At 43.1% G+C, this 16142-nt stretch overlaps 1 protein-coding gene across 3 annotated transcripts in view; it reads left to right on the top strand.

Moving 5' to 3' along the window:
• The window catches only part of dlg5a (discs, large homolog 5a), a 66166-nt gene extending 50481 nt beyond the window's left edge, over positions 1-15685 (top strand). The window contains exons 19-34 of one of the 3 annotated variants that reach the window (XM_079559847.1): positions 178-311; positions 447-536; positions 951-1101; positions 2049-2126; positions 2899-3061; positions 3321-3454; positions 3965-4129; positions 4852-5035; positions 5710-5858; positions 8912-9082; positions 10717-10907; positions 12071-12214; positions 12381-12508; positions 12700-12809; positions 13762-13871; positions 14053-15685. In XM_079559847.1, coding sequence (XP_079415973.1) covers positions 178-311; positions 447-536; positions 951-1101; positions 2049-2126; positions 2899-3061; positions 3321-3454; positions 3965-4129; positions 4852-5035; positions 5710-5858; positions 8912-9082; positions 10717-10907; positions 12071-12214; positions 12381-12508; positions 12700-12809; positions 13762-13871; positions 14053-14156 — 2206 coding nt within the window. In that variant the 3' untranslated portion in view covers positions 14157-15685. The remainder of the gene's footprint in view (positions 1-177; positions 312-446; positions 537-950; positions 1102-2048; positions 2127-2898; positions 3062-3320; positions 3455-3964; positions 4130-4851; positions 5036-5709; positions 5859-8911; positions 9083-10716; positions 10908-12070; positions 12215-12380; positions 12509-12699; positions 12810-13761; positions 13872-14052) is intronic. The other 2 variants (XM_079559848.1, XM_079559849.1) reach the window with 2 other exon arrangements.
• Positions 15686-16142: the final 457 nt, after the last annotated feature.

Raw genomic sequence — 16142 nt, forward strand, 5'->3', positions numbered from 1 at the left:
TTATAGCGGAGTAAAAGTACACATCCTCAAAAACACAACTCGAGTACAGTACAAATGTAAATTTACTTCATTACTGACCATCAAAAGTTCCCCTGATCATTGCGAACGTCATAAAGTCAGTTGCTTTTGCTTTGTTTTGCTATTGCAAGATGTGCTAAAAGTCTCTCTGCCCCTCAGCCCCCAGCATTCGGGCCGCCTCAGCCTGGACCTGACCCAGCAGAAGCGAGGGGGGGACTTCTCAGAGTCCTCCTCGTCCCGCAGCAGCAGAGCCTCTCACGGTACAAACTCTCTGCCCTCCGGCTCCCGCCTCGGTCAGTCTGACACCCACGCACGCAAGCTCATGCACACACACCGGCTTCAGAGCTGCAGCCCTCAGGACTGCCCCCTAATATGGCTGTAAATGTGTTTTAAATGTGTGTGTCTGTGTTTTTTTATTTTTTTATCAGGTTCAGTCAGTACGGGCCAGTACCGCACAGAGAGGATCAAAATCCCATCCACGCCCCGCTACCCCCGCTCTGTGTTGGGGTCAGACAGAGGTAAGATTCACACAGGTGAAAGTAAAGTCATACTGCGCAACATTTCACCACCAAATTCTATCGAATACGAGCATTTTCGAAAGATTGGTAAAAAGGGTAAAGCCAAACAGGAGAAAATGTGCTCAGTTCAGGTGGGGGTTAAGACATGAATGCATCTTAATAGGGTTCTTTACAGAGCACATTGGTCCGTGATGTTCGTGATGTTCGTGGAGGATGTTTTTCCTGCCAAAAAAAATGTCATGAATGTCACGATTCACCCTCAATGCTGTTTCTTCTTCTACGGTGTCAGCGCTTCATTCTGTACGTCTTGGCTACAACTGCGTCATTGTTAAAAACGCAAGCACTGCCTGTAAATCTAAACCCTGAGCAGAATACCTGAATCCGTCCTGATCTCACTCCCGTTCCTCCCTCCAGAGTGCAGCAGCCCCAGTCTCATCACTCCTCCACAGTCGCCTCTCAACCTGGAGACGTCCTCATTCGCCAGCAGCCAATCACAGGGCTCCATCTCCACCTTGCCTCGCATCTCTGTCAGCCCCGTGCCCATCGGCGAGCGCAGGAAGGACAGGTGGGTTAGAGATAACCCTAACTACACACACAACAGTGGTTTATGGAAGGCCACGTTTCGCTGCTGATCTCCATGGTAACACAGACAGAAACTGATCAATATCTATCTCTAGAAATTTTAAATCATATTATTAAACCAAATGGCCTTTTTTGTCCAGTAGCATTTACACTGAACGTTTCAAACATTCACATGGCATCTTTCAGTCGGCAGAATTTTTTTTATTATATTCTATATTAGACCTGTAAGCTTGTGATTAGCTTGCAAGTCATTTGTTTGCTTTTCTGGCAAAATACTTTGTAATACAGCCATTTTATTGCTTTAAGATGTTACTGTATTTTGTGCAGTATCCTGTGGTTGTAATCATTCCTGTTGCCTCTTTGTCAGTAAAATCTTGAGGATTAAGATATAGTAGCTTTGAGGTTTTAATTCAGGTTCAGTTGGACATATTTGTATTAGAAACATTATCCAATCTGGCGATGGATGGCGTATTTGTCACAAGACTCATAAAAACAATTTCTCCGCTTCACTTAACACTACTGATATTAAAGTGTCTGCATGAATGTTGTTTAAGCAGATATAAATGTTACTGTGAAACCTCTAAGGTAACTAATGAATGTGTGAATGCTAATATCTGTGACAATGCGTTTGCTTGGGTAGCGGTGCCGTATTGCCTCTTCTGGCCTCAGGGATCCTCCCGGCTATATCCGTAGGTGTTGCCTGGCAACAGGTCTCTCACGGTCAGAGCTGAGCAATCCCTCATTGAAATTCCCGATTTGAATCACATTAAAACTCTACTCAAAGTGCCTCTGGTTGTCTCCAAAAGCAGTGCTGCTCTGCAGTATTAATATTCTTCAAACCTCTGCTGCCTCTTTGTAGTTTGACACGTCTGGGTGACTTGTGTCCTCCGCTCTGCCCTCTTTTCTCCCTCCTCCTCCTCTGGCTTTCAGATCTCTCTATCGTAACCGCTCTTTTCTAAGGATTCCTCTGGCTGCAAGGCCGAGGTTCTCCTCACTCAGAAGCCTCAGGTTTGTTCTGCCAGTGCTACAAAAAAGCCAATGTCCCCCTTCCTTCCCCGCGGATATCAAAGCAGCTCATACTCCCATTCAGGCCGACAGCATCTCTCTTATTTCACACAAATAAGAATGTATTTTTACCCACTAAGCAATTTATGCATGTGGCCAGCTTATTTAAGCAAATACGAGCTTTTCTTGATGTGTTCCGCCTTGTTTCACCCATGACTAGAAACAAACAAAGTTCTGTCACTGCATGTGCGTCCACCCCCTTCAGTATCGACTTGCATGTAGGTTTTTTTTTCTTTTTTTTTTACACCTGACTTACTCTCCTTTTGCTTTACATGATGGACTTTGACATGAGATCTCCAGAGTGCCTCCTGTGTTTGTCCCATTTTCACTCTGCCCCGTCACACACAGGCTGCTAATCTTACTCTTCGTCCCCTCCTTTGTGGAAATGTGATCACGCTCACCTGCCGGGCTGCACGATTTCTGGAAAAATATCCAAAAGCCATTTTTCTGTATTGCAGTTGTGTTTTATCTTGCAGCCCTAGTTTTCACTATATTCCACTATCACACAAATCTGGGCAGATTTACAGGCCTGGGGAGGGCTATCCAACTTTCTGAATTTCTTTTTACCTTCACGTGTATGTTTTGGCAAATAAAGTATCTCTCCAGAGCTGTAAATGACATGGGCAGCACAGCCTGTGGACCTGTGATCCCTAATAACACGTAGGTCCAAGATTGGCATATTTCAACGATATTGACGGCATTTTCCTCCTGACAGGCCGTACCTGGAGGAGCCGCGGAACGTCATAGTGCACAAAGGAGCGGAGCCTCTGGGCATCTCCATCGTGAGTGGAGAGAACGGTGGCATCTTCGTGTCCAAGGTGACGGGAGGGAGCATCGCCCACCAGGCAGGACTGGAGTACGGAGACCAGTTACTGGAGGTTCGAGCAGCCTCTTACACTACAATTACTGTGATAGTTCCTAGGGCTGGTTTGGGCAACACACCGAAGTTTCCAGAGTGGCTGTCACAATCTCTACCTTGTATCACAATTAAATGCTATACATGGCCTACACTTACTACGTTCATCCCATATTAGATCGGGACGTTCTAAAGTTCAGAGTTGTTGTACTGCTTATATTCTTGTACATTTGTTCCCCTCTTCTAACCGCCTAATTCCTCCTTGTGCATTCCCTCCGCAGTTTAACGGCATCAACCTGCGCAACGCCACGGAGCAGCAGGCGCGTCTGATCATCGGCCAACAGTGCGACACCATCACCATCATGGCCCAGTACAACCCCCACATGTACCAGCTGGGGAACCACTCCAGATCCAGGTACTGTGCATGTGCTTAGGAGGGGAGGAGGGAGACGGGTCCCCATAGGCTCCCCACGGGCTCCCCCGTAAGTGCTGTAGTTTAGGCTCCTTCCCAGCCAGGTGCGAAAACAGTTGTCGGAGCATTTTGATGAATCGTATACTTTTCACAGTTGAATGAAGAAGCAATGAAACAGCAGTGCATTCCCAGGTGGAGGCGGTAATTACCTGAATGAAGTGGTTTATTAAAAGATTTGTATAGTGTAAACAAAACACGTGTGCTGCTGAAATCCTAGTGTAGACAGCAGTGGGGAAACAACCCGCTTCTAAAACCTTTGTAATATTTTAGGTTGATTTATCTGTTTCTTTTAGTCACAAACAAAACAGAAAGGCTCAGGAGTCGAGTCTTTTTTTTATGTCCATTCCAGTCATTAAAAAATGCTGTTGGTTCACTCGGTGTACTTTTGATTCTTGACATCAAGTTTATTTTATCTTGTTGTTTTGTCTAACATTTTTCTGTCTGCTCTCCCAGCTCTCGCCTGGAGCCCGTCAGCACTCAGTCCACTCCACAGGGCAGCGGTCCTGCCACTCCGGACAATCACTCCACCATCGACACTCTGAGCGAACAGGACGAGGGCACGCTGACCCCCTCATCCAAGCAGACCACGCCCACCACCAGCCCCAACAGTGTAGTCAGGTAAAATTTACAATTTTTTTCTCTCTCCAATACATACTTGACAAGTTGGGTTTTGTTACTTGTGTTGCATTTTCTGAAGGAAGTAATTTTGTGCAATATAGCAACACCTGGATTGGATACTGTGCTGTACTGTACTGTGCTGTACTGTACTATACTGTGCTAGGGCAAGGCGATATGTCCTAATATCTATATCAAATCTATACCAAATAATGGTATCGTGATGCCGATATGCAATACGATATGGCCCACCCCCATACTGTACTAGACTGTACTGTACTATACTAGCACACAGTTTTTTTTGTTTGTTTTTTAGAAAGAGCCAAACAATATAATATAATAATCCCATAATATAATAAAAATATAATAATAAATACATACAAATTATAATACTAAGGTAGAATCAGATATGATTTAATTTTTATTTCAATTTAATTTAATTTTTTCATTTTGTATTTACCTGTATTTGCACATTTTCATAAACATACATGAGATTCAACACGCCAGGCTGGATAGTACTGTAAAACCATGAGCCAATTTCCTCACTCACAAACACACTGTCATTCACCCTGGCCCTATTGTACATGTTTGCAGTAGTAGGGGAAACTGGAGCACCTGTACACCTTAACATAAACCCAATAAATCCAAACTTATCAGGAAACCTCCTGATCTCAGTGCATCAGTAAATGCTTTTTTTTCTCACTCGACTGTTGTGCCTTGGGCAGGATGGCGTGTGACAGCAGCAGGAAGGTGGCCGAGGCGCGGCTGGTCACCGTGCGGCGGCCGGGGGTGGAGGTAGGAGTCACACTGTGCGGAGGGAACCTGCGGGGGGTCTACATCCACAGCCTGGAGGAGGACAGCCCTGCTCGGGGACCAGACGGACTTCAGCCTGGAGACATGATTCTGGAGGTGAGGACACAAGTTTAGTGAACAACTGTTCTACCACTGCATTATTATTCCATTGTTCTAGTTTTTCTTCACCAAATGGCCTATTTTTGGCTTACATGTAAGGTGCAGAGCTTAAATTCTAGTTGTGTCTTTGTATTATGGGCAGATATGCTCAATTAGAACATTACTTCTGTGTTCATAAAAGTATGTGTTTTTGATGCCAATATTTAAAGTTAATTTAATGCTTAATTAAACTCATTCAATAATTTGAACTAATCTGCATAAAACAATTGACTTTTGTTTTAATTTTATTTAGTTACTTGGCTATTAAGTTAGTCAGGAATGCTCTCTGAGTCCTACTCTTTTCGAAAGAAACTCCTGACATTATTCCTCACCACGTAGAGTCCCACCATCTGTAATGTCATGAAGCTTTGTCACCGAGGCTCCGGTCCGGCTCCCTGTTTGTTTTGCTCTCCGTAACATGGCACAAATCAATACACGGCCAATTTAATAAGAGCGAGGGGAAATGTGGCCGTTTTTACGAGTGGACCAGTTCCCGACGCAGAAAATGATTTCACAGATGAGCGTACACAGCCACCAATCTTCTCCAGACTTCTCCCCGCTGCTTTTCAATTCACTCCCCCCGAATCCGTTTATTTAACTGCCATTGCTGTTGTCGTTATTACTTTTCCCAGTACAACGCGGTGAATATGAAGAATAAAACGGCAGAGGAGGTGTACGTGGAGATGTTGAAGCCAGCGGAGACGGTCACACTAAAGGTGCAGCACCGGCCAGACGACTTCGACGCCATCAAAGATCAGCCAGGAGATGGTTTTTATATTCGGTAGGTTTCTTTCAAGGTGAGGATGTATTCAAGCATGATGCATAAAAGGCCAAACAGTCTGGTCGGGCCCACTGCCAATTTTCCATGTTAAGTCAAGAATGTCAGGCATATTGCAACACACCCACAAATGCAACGGTGGCTGCGGCCTATAAGCAGCATGATCCTCGCCAAATGACTGCCCAATGACCTGCGAATATATCAAGCTTCATTCAGGCTTTTACAACTATTTTAGGCACATTAGCCTTGGTCATTTTTGTGGTATATGTGCATTGGGGTCATGAGTGCAGAGGAGAGAGACAAACTTAATATGCCAGTTTACTGAAACCTGTGCAACGGAAAGAAAACAACACTTCAGGCCTGATAATGACATGGATCTATCATCATATCAAACCTCAAGAAAGTGGATTTGGGGTAATACAAGTCCTTTCCTACAGTTTCCCAAAGTTGGGAGCCTCCTTATTACAGCCTAATAGTACTGATAAAATCACTAAAAGTGTTTCTTACATTGTCAAACTCCGTGTTTCTTCTGAAATTATTTCCAAAGCTCCCTGTATCAGAGTTCTGTTTATTAATCTGTCAATGTCCCAGATTCGTATTCAGTTTATTAGCTAAGCTCTTTACTGAATTTCTCCTGTATTTGTAAAGTAACTAAATCCCGATCTTGCTCCGTGGACTTCTGCAGGCCTGTGTGAGCTGAGGTGTTGTCCTGATATTTTGTTACACCATTACAGTAGTTATGTGGTTGATATGGCACAAAAAAACAGTACTATAGTAGTATATCCATATTCCCAGTGACCATAGATGTAAAGGGAGTCTCCAAAATAGTCCAGTTATATTGTGGGCAGTGTGGCATGGCCTGTTGGCGCAGCTGCCGCAGTCACTTGTCATATAGACACTGGGCTGTGATGTCATCTGCAGTAAATACACGGAGTGGGCCGAGCTGTCACAGGGCCAGTCTGTGCCGTGACTTATGGGGCTCCCGCATCAGGCAGGAGGGGCCCATTCTGTTCACCGCACTTTTATCTCGTCCTCTCTGCTGTACTTTACCGTATCTGTTCGATCCTGCCCCTGTGTCATCATGTACTACGGTGGCAGAGAATATTCAGACTTCTTTTTTCTTTTGCAGCCGGATGCTAAAATAGTTTGAAAGAGTTTTTATTGGTAAAACAAAAATCTGCTCTGTTTGCCAGCCTCTGATTAGCAGTGTTTGATTCATCCGATGACCCAGCTGTTTCTCAGTTTACTTATTTCTGTTCATTCCTTTTTACTCATGGTAAGCCGACATGTTTTCTCTTAGCTGAGCACAAACACACGCGCAGGGGTTCACATAAGTTTACACAGCATTTACAGGCTGTTTCCGCAGCCACACAGAGCCTTGTCACAGCAGGACTGACGACTGTGCAGAACGTACTTTGAGCAGGGGCGGATCCGAGCATACAGGGGCTGGGGCATTATAGGGCATCGCTGACTCAGAAACTGTCAGAATAAGCAATAATGCAAAATTATATATATATGTATTTATATTAATGACTGCATGGGCAGCTCATGTTTATAAAACTCTGGTTTTATTTTTATGTTAAAGGAATAGGCCACCGTTTTTACATACTGAGATATGCTCTTACCTCACTTTAGACGTGTTAATATATCCCCGTCTGGTCTTTGTCCGTGCGCTCTGCCAGGCAAACGGAGCACATACGCAGCCTCTCCCACATGTCACATAGCTCCAAAAAAGCTCACGATAGAAGCTACCAAGCTCTTCCACGTGTTCCCTATTTAAATAAAGTTACGTGAAGTGTTTTCATGCGAAGTATATTTACACAGAAATGTAGCATGGCGTAATGATACGAGGAGCAAAACGTCCGCGCAGTAACTCCTAAAGACTTCCCCCGCTCACTTCCGTCAATAACCTTTAGGAGTTACTGCGCGGACGTTTTACTCCTCGTATCATTACGCCTCACAATATAGTCCCCCTTTTTATTTGCTTATAAAATCGACATGCTACATTTCTGTGTAAATATACTTTGCATGAAAACACTTCACGTAACTTTATTTAAATAGGGAACACGTGGAAGAGCTTGGTAGCTTCTATCGTGAGCTTTTTCGGAGCTATGTGACATGTGGGAGAGGCTGCGTATGTGCTCCGTTTGCCTGGCAGAGCGCACGGACAAAGACCAGACGGGGATATATTAACACGTCTAAAGTGAGGTAAGAGCATATCTCAGTATGTAAAAACGGTGGCCTATTCCTTTAAGTTGCCCCCGGGCCCCTTGCCATGACCAACTGACTTGGACTTACTTGAGACTCGGACGTTCACGACTTGGACTTGACTTGAGACTTGCATTTAGTAACTCGCTAAGACTAAGTGTAGTCCTTTCTGTCAGATTTGTTCTAAAAATAATTAAAATATGATATGATGGCAAAAATTACAATGTTTGATAAGTGTCTTGAATATTTGAACAATGATATATTACGGAACTATTTGAACACATATGTTTTGTTAGATTTAAAGGTGCATTATGCAACTTTTAATTACAAAAGAAAAGTTGACATTTGTGTGTAATTGACCTTGTAGTGACCCAGTGGCTGTATGAGTGGTCTGCATGGTGCCTTTGCTTTCCATCACAGTGGTCTCTAGAACGCTTCTGGATGGTTTTCACTGCTGACGGACCCTCTCACCAGAAATCCTTCAAAACAGTTGATCCTGGAGCGTTGTTGAGACCACCATGATCGAAAGTAATAGTGCCAATCCAATTCATACAGCCGCTGGGTACGAGGTCAAATACGCACGAATATCAACTTTTTTTTTTTTTTCGAATAAAAAGTTACATAATTAACCTTTTAAACAACCATTTAAAACAAACTGAGAACCAAAACAAGGCTTAATAGGAACTCATTTAGTTGTTATGCATTCTTATTTCAGTCTATTAGCGAAGAAATGTGTACATATCAGTCTGATGGAAAACTTCAGTGATGATGTGATATGCCTTGGCTTTACATCGGCTTATATTGGAGTAATTTAGTAATAACATGCATCTGCGCTCGTCTCCCCCCAGAGCACTTTACGAGCGGGTGGCAGAGGCCGAGGGAGAGCTGAGTTTCAAGAAGGACGACATCCTGTTCGTGGACGAGTCGTTGCCCAAGGGCAGCTTCGGCACATGGATGGCCTGGCAGCTCGACGAGAACGCACAGAAGATCCAGAGGGGCCAGATCCCCAGCAAGTACATGTGAGTGCATAATAAACGTGTCCATATGTCCGGCAGCACACGCATGACCAATCACACATGCACCCGGACTCTTATAGAGGGTGGAACAGCTGGGACAATGGCAGCGTTCTTCTTGAAAACCAGAGCACGATTCATGCACTAGGCAGTTCAAAGTGCTGCAGTTATATAAATGAAAGAAGGCCATAAAACATAATTACAATCGTTAATGGAGTGAATGTAAAATTGTCCCATGACATTAAAACAACCTCACTGTAGTCTTTGCATCCTGGTATGAATAACTTTGTGCTATTTAATAACAATTATTTTTTATTTATATGTAAATATCATCAAATGCATGTTTAAACCCAGTTAGTGATTAGATGGTAGGACTGGGACAAAATATTGGATTATTTATTATTATTATTATTATTATTATTATTATTATTAAGTATTACAATACTTTCAATACTTGTGTTTGGAGGCAATTTTTTGCCATGCACACCTTTGTTTCACAGCAACAGTTACAGCACTTCGTTACATTTTGTGTTAATGTACTTTTCAATCTTAACACTTCAATAAATGTCAAATGGCATTGGTTTATAAACTTTGGACACATGGCTTTTTACACATTTTAAGGTAAACATGTGACTTATCATAATTACTTACTGTATCGCAATACTTACCGGCTCGGCCCAGAGTATCGTGATTCGTATCAAATCGTGACAAAAGTGGATCTGCACAATATGGCTAACGCAGCCTTTGTGAATGAGTATTTGCTCACAGAAATAGCCCGGGCTATACAAGATGGCGTCATATTAAATGACCTGTGCTCAATGGCGCATATCGCCAGGAAAAAAATCTCGCATGCAGTGGCTGAGGCCCATGCCTGCACCTACAGAAAATGACTAACCGGTGAGGCTTGGTTTGATCTTCGAAATGTAATTTTTGAGCACTATGAAAAGTTTGAATGGAGAAAAATATACATCAGAGCAGCTCTTCCGTGAGGGAGAAGGTAAACGGGGTGGGCCCAGGTCATACTAATACCTCATACTAAAAGGATTTGAAAATGCAATGTGCCAAATACATGGGTGAGAGGGCAAGTGAGCGCTGCTGTGGGTTAGGTATCTTTGCCAGTCAGCTGCTCTTCCAGGATCCGTACGCCAAAAAGCTAGCTGAAGACAGAAAAGGAGGTCCGAGGCACAACCGACTTATAAGTAACCGATTAGGTCTTCATCAGGGCAGACAGTGTAGACAGTCGTACACTGTCTGCCCTGATGAAGACCTAATCGGTCGAAACGCGTTGGTGTCCCTCGAAAATAAAGGATTTTTACTTATTAGTCGGTTGTGCCTCGGACCTCCTTCCTCGGACTTCCTTTTTTGTCTTCGTGCCAAATACATGCTTTGTTCTATGAAAGTTTGGAGAAAATGACAATAAACAAACAGCACTATCTGGGCCATCGGTGAACGCGAATGTTGGACAGTGACCTCATGAGACCAATAAACTGTTTATTTTGGTCCCCTGATTTAGTGTTTCCCCTAACCCCACCTTGAACCTGAGCTGCACATGCCTCGCCTCTGCCCGGTGTCTGCCCTTGTGTCGTGCCGTATATTAGTCTTCATGCGTGTGTGTGTGTGCGTGTGTGTTGTTTTTACAGGATGGACCAGGAGTTTTACCGGCGCCACAGTGTGACTGAGCTGAAGGAGGAGTCCGGTAAGACGCTGTCGGCCGCCGCTCGCAGGTCCTTCTTCAGGAGGAAACAGAAACACAAACGCAGCAGCTCCAAAGACGGCAAAGACGCAGCGGCTCTGGACGCCATCAGCACCGACTCCATACCCTTCTTCGACGGTACATATTACATCACTTTTACAAATCATTCCTACATTTAAAGGTGGGGGATATAAAGATATGTTTTTGTTTTTTGAGTTGATGCTTAGTGACTGCTCTGAATTAAGATTTTTTTGTACCTGCATTTGAGTCATTTCTGACTTGCTGAGAAGATTGATTGATTTTAGAGTCTTGCGCCGAAATGTCCAAACAGGATACAACACTTTTTCTTCAATCTCATGCTGAAATAAAATGACCTAAAGCAAAACCATAAAGCCAACTCTTAATCGTATAATATAATTATTATCATCCAAAATGCCTCCAGGTTGGCTTTGTTCACCTTGTCTTAGCATGTGCATAATGCTAAACAAAATGAAAGTTCCATATACTACAGAGTCTATCTGCTTTAGGGAGGCCTTTGAACCTGCCCACGGCCAAAGGTGAAGTGCCAGTCTTTAGTTGGGAACAGCGCCGCCTTTGTTTTCTAGATGGATTCAAAAGAAAATACGCTTTGGCTTGATCTTATTCAGCGTTTTATGCAAAAAGCAAAACAAAACACTGGAGCGTCATAGATGCCACTGTGATGGAAAGTAAAAGTGCAACGCTAACCACTCGTAAAGCCACGAGGTCACTGAAAGGTCAAATACACACAACGTTTTTTTTCACATAAAAAGTTCCACAATGCACAATGAGTTTAGTGTCTTAACGACCTTTTTGGTCATTCTGTGCACTAGCAGAATCCGAATCGGTTTATTGCTATTGTCAGTGAACAGGTTCACAAACTAGGAATTTTCTTCAGTGCAATTGTGTAACACCAAACCTAAAACTTAGAGATGAATAATAAACTACAATAACTTAAAAACTATAAAACTATAAGGGCATGCATAAACATAGCTTAAAATAAAATGTGATTAAAAAAAATAAATACAAAAAACTTGACACAGAACAGCAGCTTGTATTGTCTGTATTTACAGATCCATTAAGTATTAGCAGCTGAAAGTAGGATTTATTTATTTTTCAAGTGTTTGTTTTCAATATTTATTAGCCAATTTAAGTGCAGTAACATGCCAGACTTATTCCATGGGCAGATAACTTTACTTATCAACTGAAATCAAGGTCAGATACCCAACCTTTCTTGAGGATGAATATTAATTTTCTAATATTTTTCATATCTCCGTTGCCAGACTGTGTGAGCTTGGCGTACCAGCGTGTGCAGAAGATCGAGTGCACCTCCCCCAGACCGGTGCTGATACTGGGGCCTCTGACTGACCCGGTCAAAGACATGCTGGTCAAAGAGTCTCCGGGGAAGTTCTTCAGATGTGTGCTGGGTGAGTCACACAACAGAACAAGTGTATTCATTTAATGGTCCGGGACGACAACGTATAAAGACATGTTTAACTGTTCAGTGCCTTTTTTGTTGTTTTCTTTCTGTGTTCATTTTACCATTGAACCCTAAGTGTAAGTATTTCTTCTTTCCTCCTCATTTATGCGCAGAGGTGATGAAGGCCTCCCAACAAGCCATCGAGCGTGGCGTGAAGGACTGCCTCTTCATCGACTACAAGCGCAGGAGCGGCCACTTTGACGTTACCACCGTGGCTTCCATAAAGGAGATCACAGATAAGGTACATTTCAACCAACGCACTCCCCTCTCTCTCTCTCTCTTATATTTTATCTCACTCTCCACAAATCCGCCCGTGTTTGTCTTTAATCTCGCCGTGCGCTCCAGATAATACTCACACCTCGAGCAGTTTCATCTCGCAATCTAATAACAACTCGCGTCCTCTGATGAATGTTGTGTCTTTTGCGGACCCAGGGGTGCCACTGCCTGCTGGATATCGCGCCGCACGCCATCGAGAGGCTCCACAGCGTTCACATCTATCCAATCGTGGTGTTTGTCCGCTACAAAAACGCCAAGCAAATCAAGTAAGGCTTTTTTCTTTTTCCTCTCTGTAGTTCGTTAATGGGAGCTGAAACTGTGTGAGCTGCTCGTTCCAAAGATCAGATGAACTTGTCATGAACTTAACACCAAAAGTAGAAGGGGGAATTGGGATTTCCTGGTACATAAAGCTAGTGTAAGTTGGATAAGGCTTTTTACTCTTTAGCTTTTCTGCCAGGGCACTTGATCACTTGTCCTAATCCCAAACAGCTGCTCCAACAGGCCCCGGATACGACTTATGTCTTCCGTACACTCTCCCCCTTCAGCTCGTCGGGGCTACATTTGACTTTTAATGACTTCTAGATCGAATTCCATTTCAGCGCCTTTTTGAAAAAGTTAGTTCCACTTATTCAGTGCAAGTCAGTGATGCTTTGTGTGAAAACAGAGCTGCATGTTGACGTTGTGCACTGAATGAATAGGTGGCCTATTCCTTGAAATGCGTCAATCATTCTTTAAATAATTGATGCATTTAAAGGAACAGGCCACTGTTTTTACAAACTGAGATATGTTCTTTCCTGAGCTTAGACGAGTTGATATGTACCTGTCTGGTCTTTGTGCGTGCCCGTGGAAGAGCTTGGTCGCTTCTCGCTTCCCCCCCGTTTGGAGCTATAGGAATATACTGGGAGAGGCCAAATGCTAACAACATCTTTGGTCTTTTTGCGTGACTGAGGGCACACACAAAGACCAGACAGGTACGCATCAACTCGTCTAAGCTCAGGTAAGAACACATCTCAGTATGTAAAAACGGTGGCCTGTTAAATCAATACAATTTCCAAAAAGTAACAATAACATAACAATTTCAACCAAAAAAGGATGAAGCAGCTTATCATATTAATAATGTACATTATCAAATAAAAATAATAATCAACTATTTGGTGACTTACAGACAGAGTAATGAATGATATATACACATCTCCATTGTGTGACTTTTTTCCGCAGGGAGCAGAAGGATCCCATCTACCTGCGGGACAAAGTCTCTCAGAAACATTCCAAGGAGCAGTTTGAAAGTGCGCAGAAGGTTGAGCAGGAGTACAGCAAATTCTTCACAGGTGATTTTCCAAAACACATATTTTTTCTGGCCTTACTTTTCAAATCCTTATCTTAAATAATGTGTGTGACGCATCATATTACTGACTTTTAACGACATAATCAGAAAGAATAAGTCCTTCTGGTAATGGTACATAATTTGTGAGTTATTGTTCTAACAGTTGTTTGTTTCTCCTCTTTCAGGTATAGTCCAGGGCGGCCCTCTCCCGTACATTTGCACTCAGATCATGACCATAGTTGATCAAGAACAAAGTAAAGTCCTATGGACTCCACTCGGCTGCCCCTAGTGGAGACCAGCAGCCACTTCAACACTGCGCTTTTCATCTCCGTTTGACACAAATGAACTCTTTGACACTACTTCGGTACACTACAGTGAAAAAACTGTTATTGTTTTGCTTTGTAACCATTGCCTTGTATTTCTGTTGTTCTCCGGAGCCCGTTGGTAGCGCTGGATCTCGCAGCTCGTGTCCATCAGTCTTCCTGAAGGTTAGCAGTGCTTCATTCTAATGCTGCACATAGGTGTTTGGTGTTCTCACACCCTTTGCTGGTGAACACACGCCTCTACACTAATGAAGTCCAGCACTGCCCTCCTTCACTTCAAGACTTTTGTTCTTTTTAGCTCCACATTTCTGCACCTCCTGAATCACTGGGCTCCAGTGTCCTATGTAAGTGTTCAACTGTACGGACAGCTTCAGTTGAACTGAACCCCTGTTTGTTTGAACCATGCTATAGAGAGGAGTATGTAGCTAAAGCTGCCCACAGAAGGCCTCCAGCCGCACTCTGGTGATGGGCTGGTGTTTGCTCTATGCATTGTGTTTCTCCAGTAGCTGAAGAGACAGTCACAGGCCTTTGGGAAGTGCCTTTGGAGCGGAGCCTGGTCTGAGACGGCCCTGGTCTCTCATACATCACATTGATCATGTTTCTGCGTGTCCGGGGCTGAGCAGGAGCAGCGCAGAGCGGTCGACAATGACAGGTTTTGAGGGAAAGCCGAAGCAACGGCTAACAGGTTCACTCCTCAGAATGCACTCCAGGGCTAGACAGACCACTGTGTAACTATTGTTTATCTTAGATTATATTTAACAGCATATAGACTATAATACAGTATGCAGATCCATCAGATATATATAAAAGTATATATTCATGTATTTTCACTAGGTGAAAGCCTAGGAGCGTCTGACAGTCCAGTCACGTCTTAGCAGCATGGTTTCTTTTACAGATGACAGTCATTGTGGACGTCCTCGCTGTCACAGACTCTATGAAGCATTTGCAGGGTAATACTATGTAAAGGATTTCCATGGATCCGTTCAAATGTTAGTGACTTTTCATTGTTATTTAATTGTATTTTTGTATCATTCAGGAGGTGGAACAGTCCTCCCTGAAGCGTATCTTTATCATTGTGCCAAATCCACTAAAGCGACTTCTCCTTTACTTCTGTTTTGCACTGTTTTACCTGTGAACCTTAAACATGTTACTGTTGGGTTTCAGTAGACTCTGAATATAGGTACGTTTCTAATTTCTACTGTTACTAATTCATGTGTTTATGTGTGAGATCAGTTCCTTACATTTCAGTGATGGCCTTTTCTTAATTACAAAAAGAGTAACTTTTTATTTGAGAATTAAAAAGGGATCTATTGTTGCACAGTAAACTGCTCCACGCAATTCGACTATTGGGCTAACACAGTACTTAGCAAGTTAGCATCTGTGAATGAGGGGGATACGGCTCTCTGTCGTATGCAGGCAGTGAGATTACGGTGCGAGGTACTGATGAACTTTTATTAAAGAATGTGATTTGTATGTCAAAACATTAACATGACAATAAAAGTCTTTAAGTATCGCAATTGTAGATTTGTCATTTACGCTTAAGCTACAGTGCGGATTGCGGAACATTACATTATCACCAACTTGCTATTAGTAAACGTTTGTGCGGATAACTTTCAGTAAACTTGAAGGCTTCCAACGTCTCCAAAACGTCTTATGATGAAGCTAGAGGAGTAAGGGAGCCAAAGCAGACCCACCATGAAGCGAATCCACCGTGATGGTGCGCCCTCTGCCCCAAAGGCAGATCTAGACCGATCAGCTTGGAAGACTGATGTTGATCGACTTAAAGCAAAACTAAGTAACTCATGCCCCTAGAGGCCTTTTTTTTTTTACTCATTTACTAAAGTAGAGCTAGCCCACAGTTAGCTTTGCCCGTTAGCCTGTTAGCTTCTTCATGATTCTATGAGTTTGGGAATGTGACGTCATATCGCTAAGCATCAGCAATAGTAAACTAA

The sequence above is a fragment of the Gobius niger genome (genome assembly GCF_951799975.1).
Source record: "Gobius niger genome assembly, chromosome: 7".
NCBI lineage: Eukaryota > Metazoa > Chordata > Actinopteri > Gobiiformes > Gobiidae > Gobius > Gobius niger.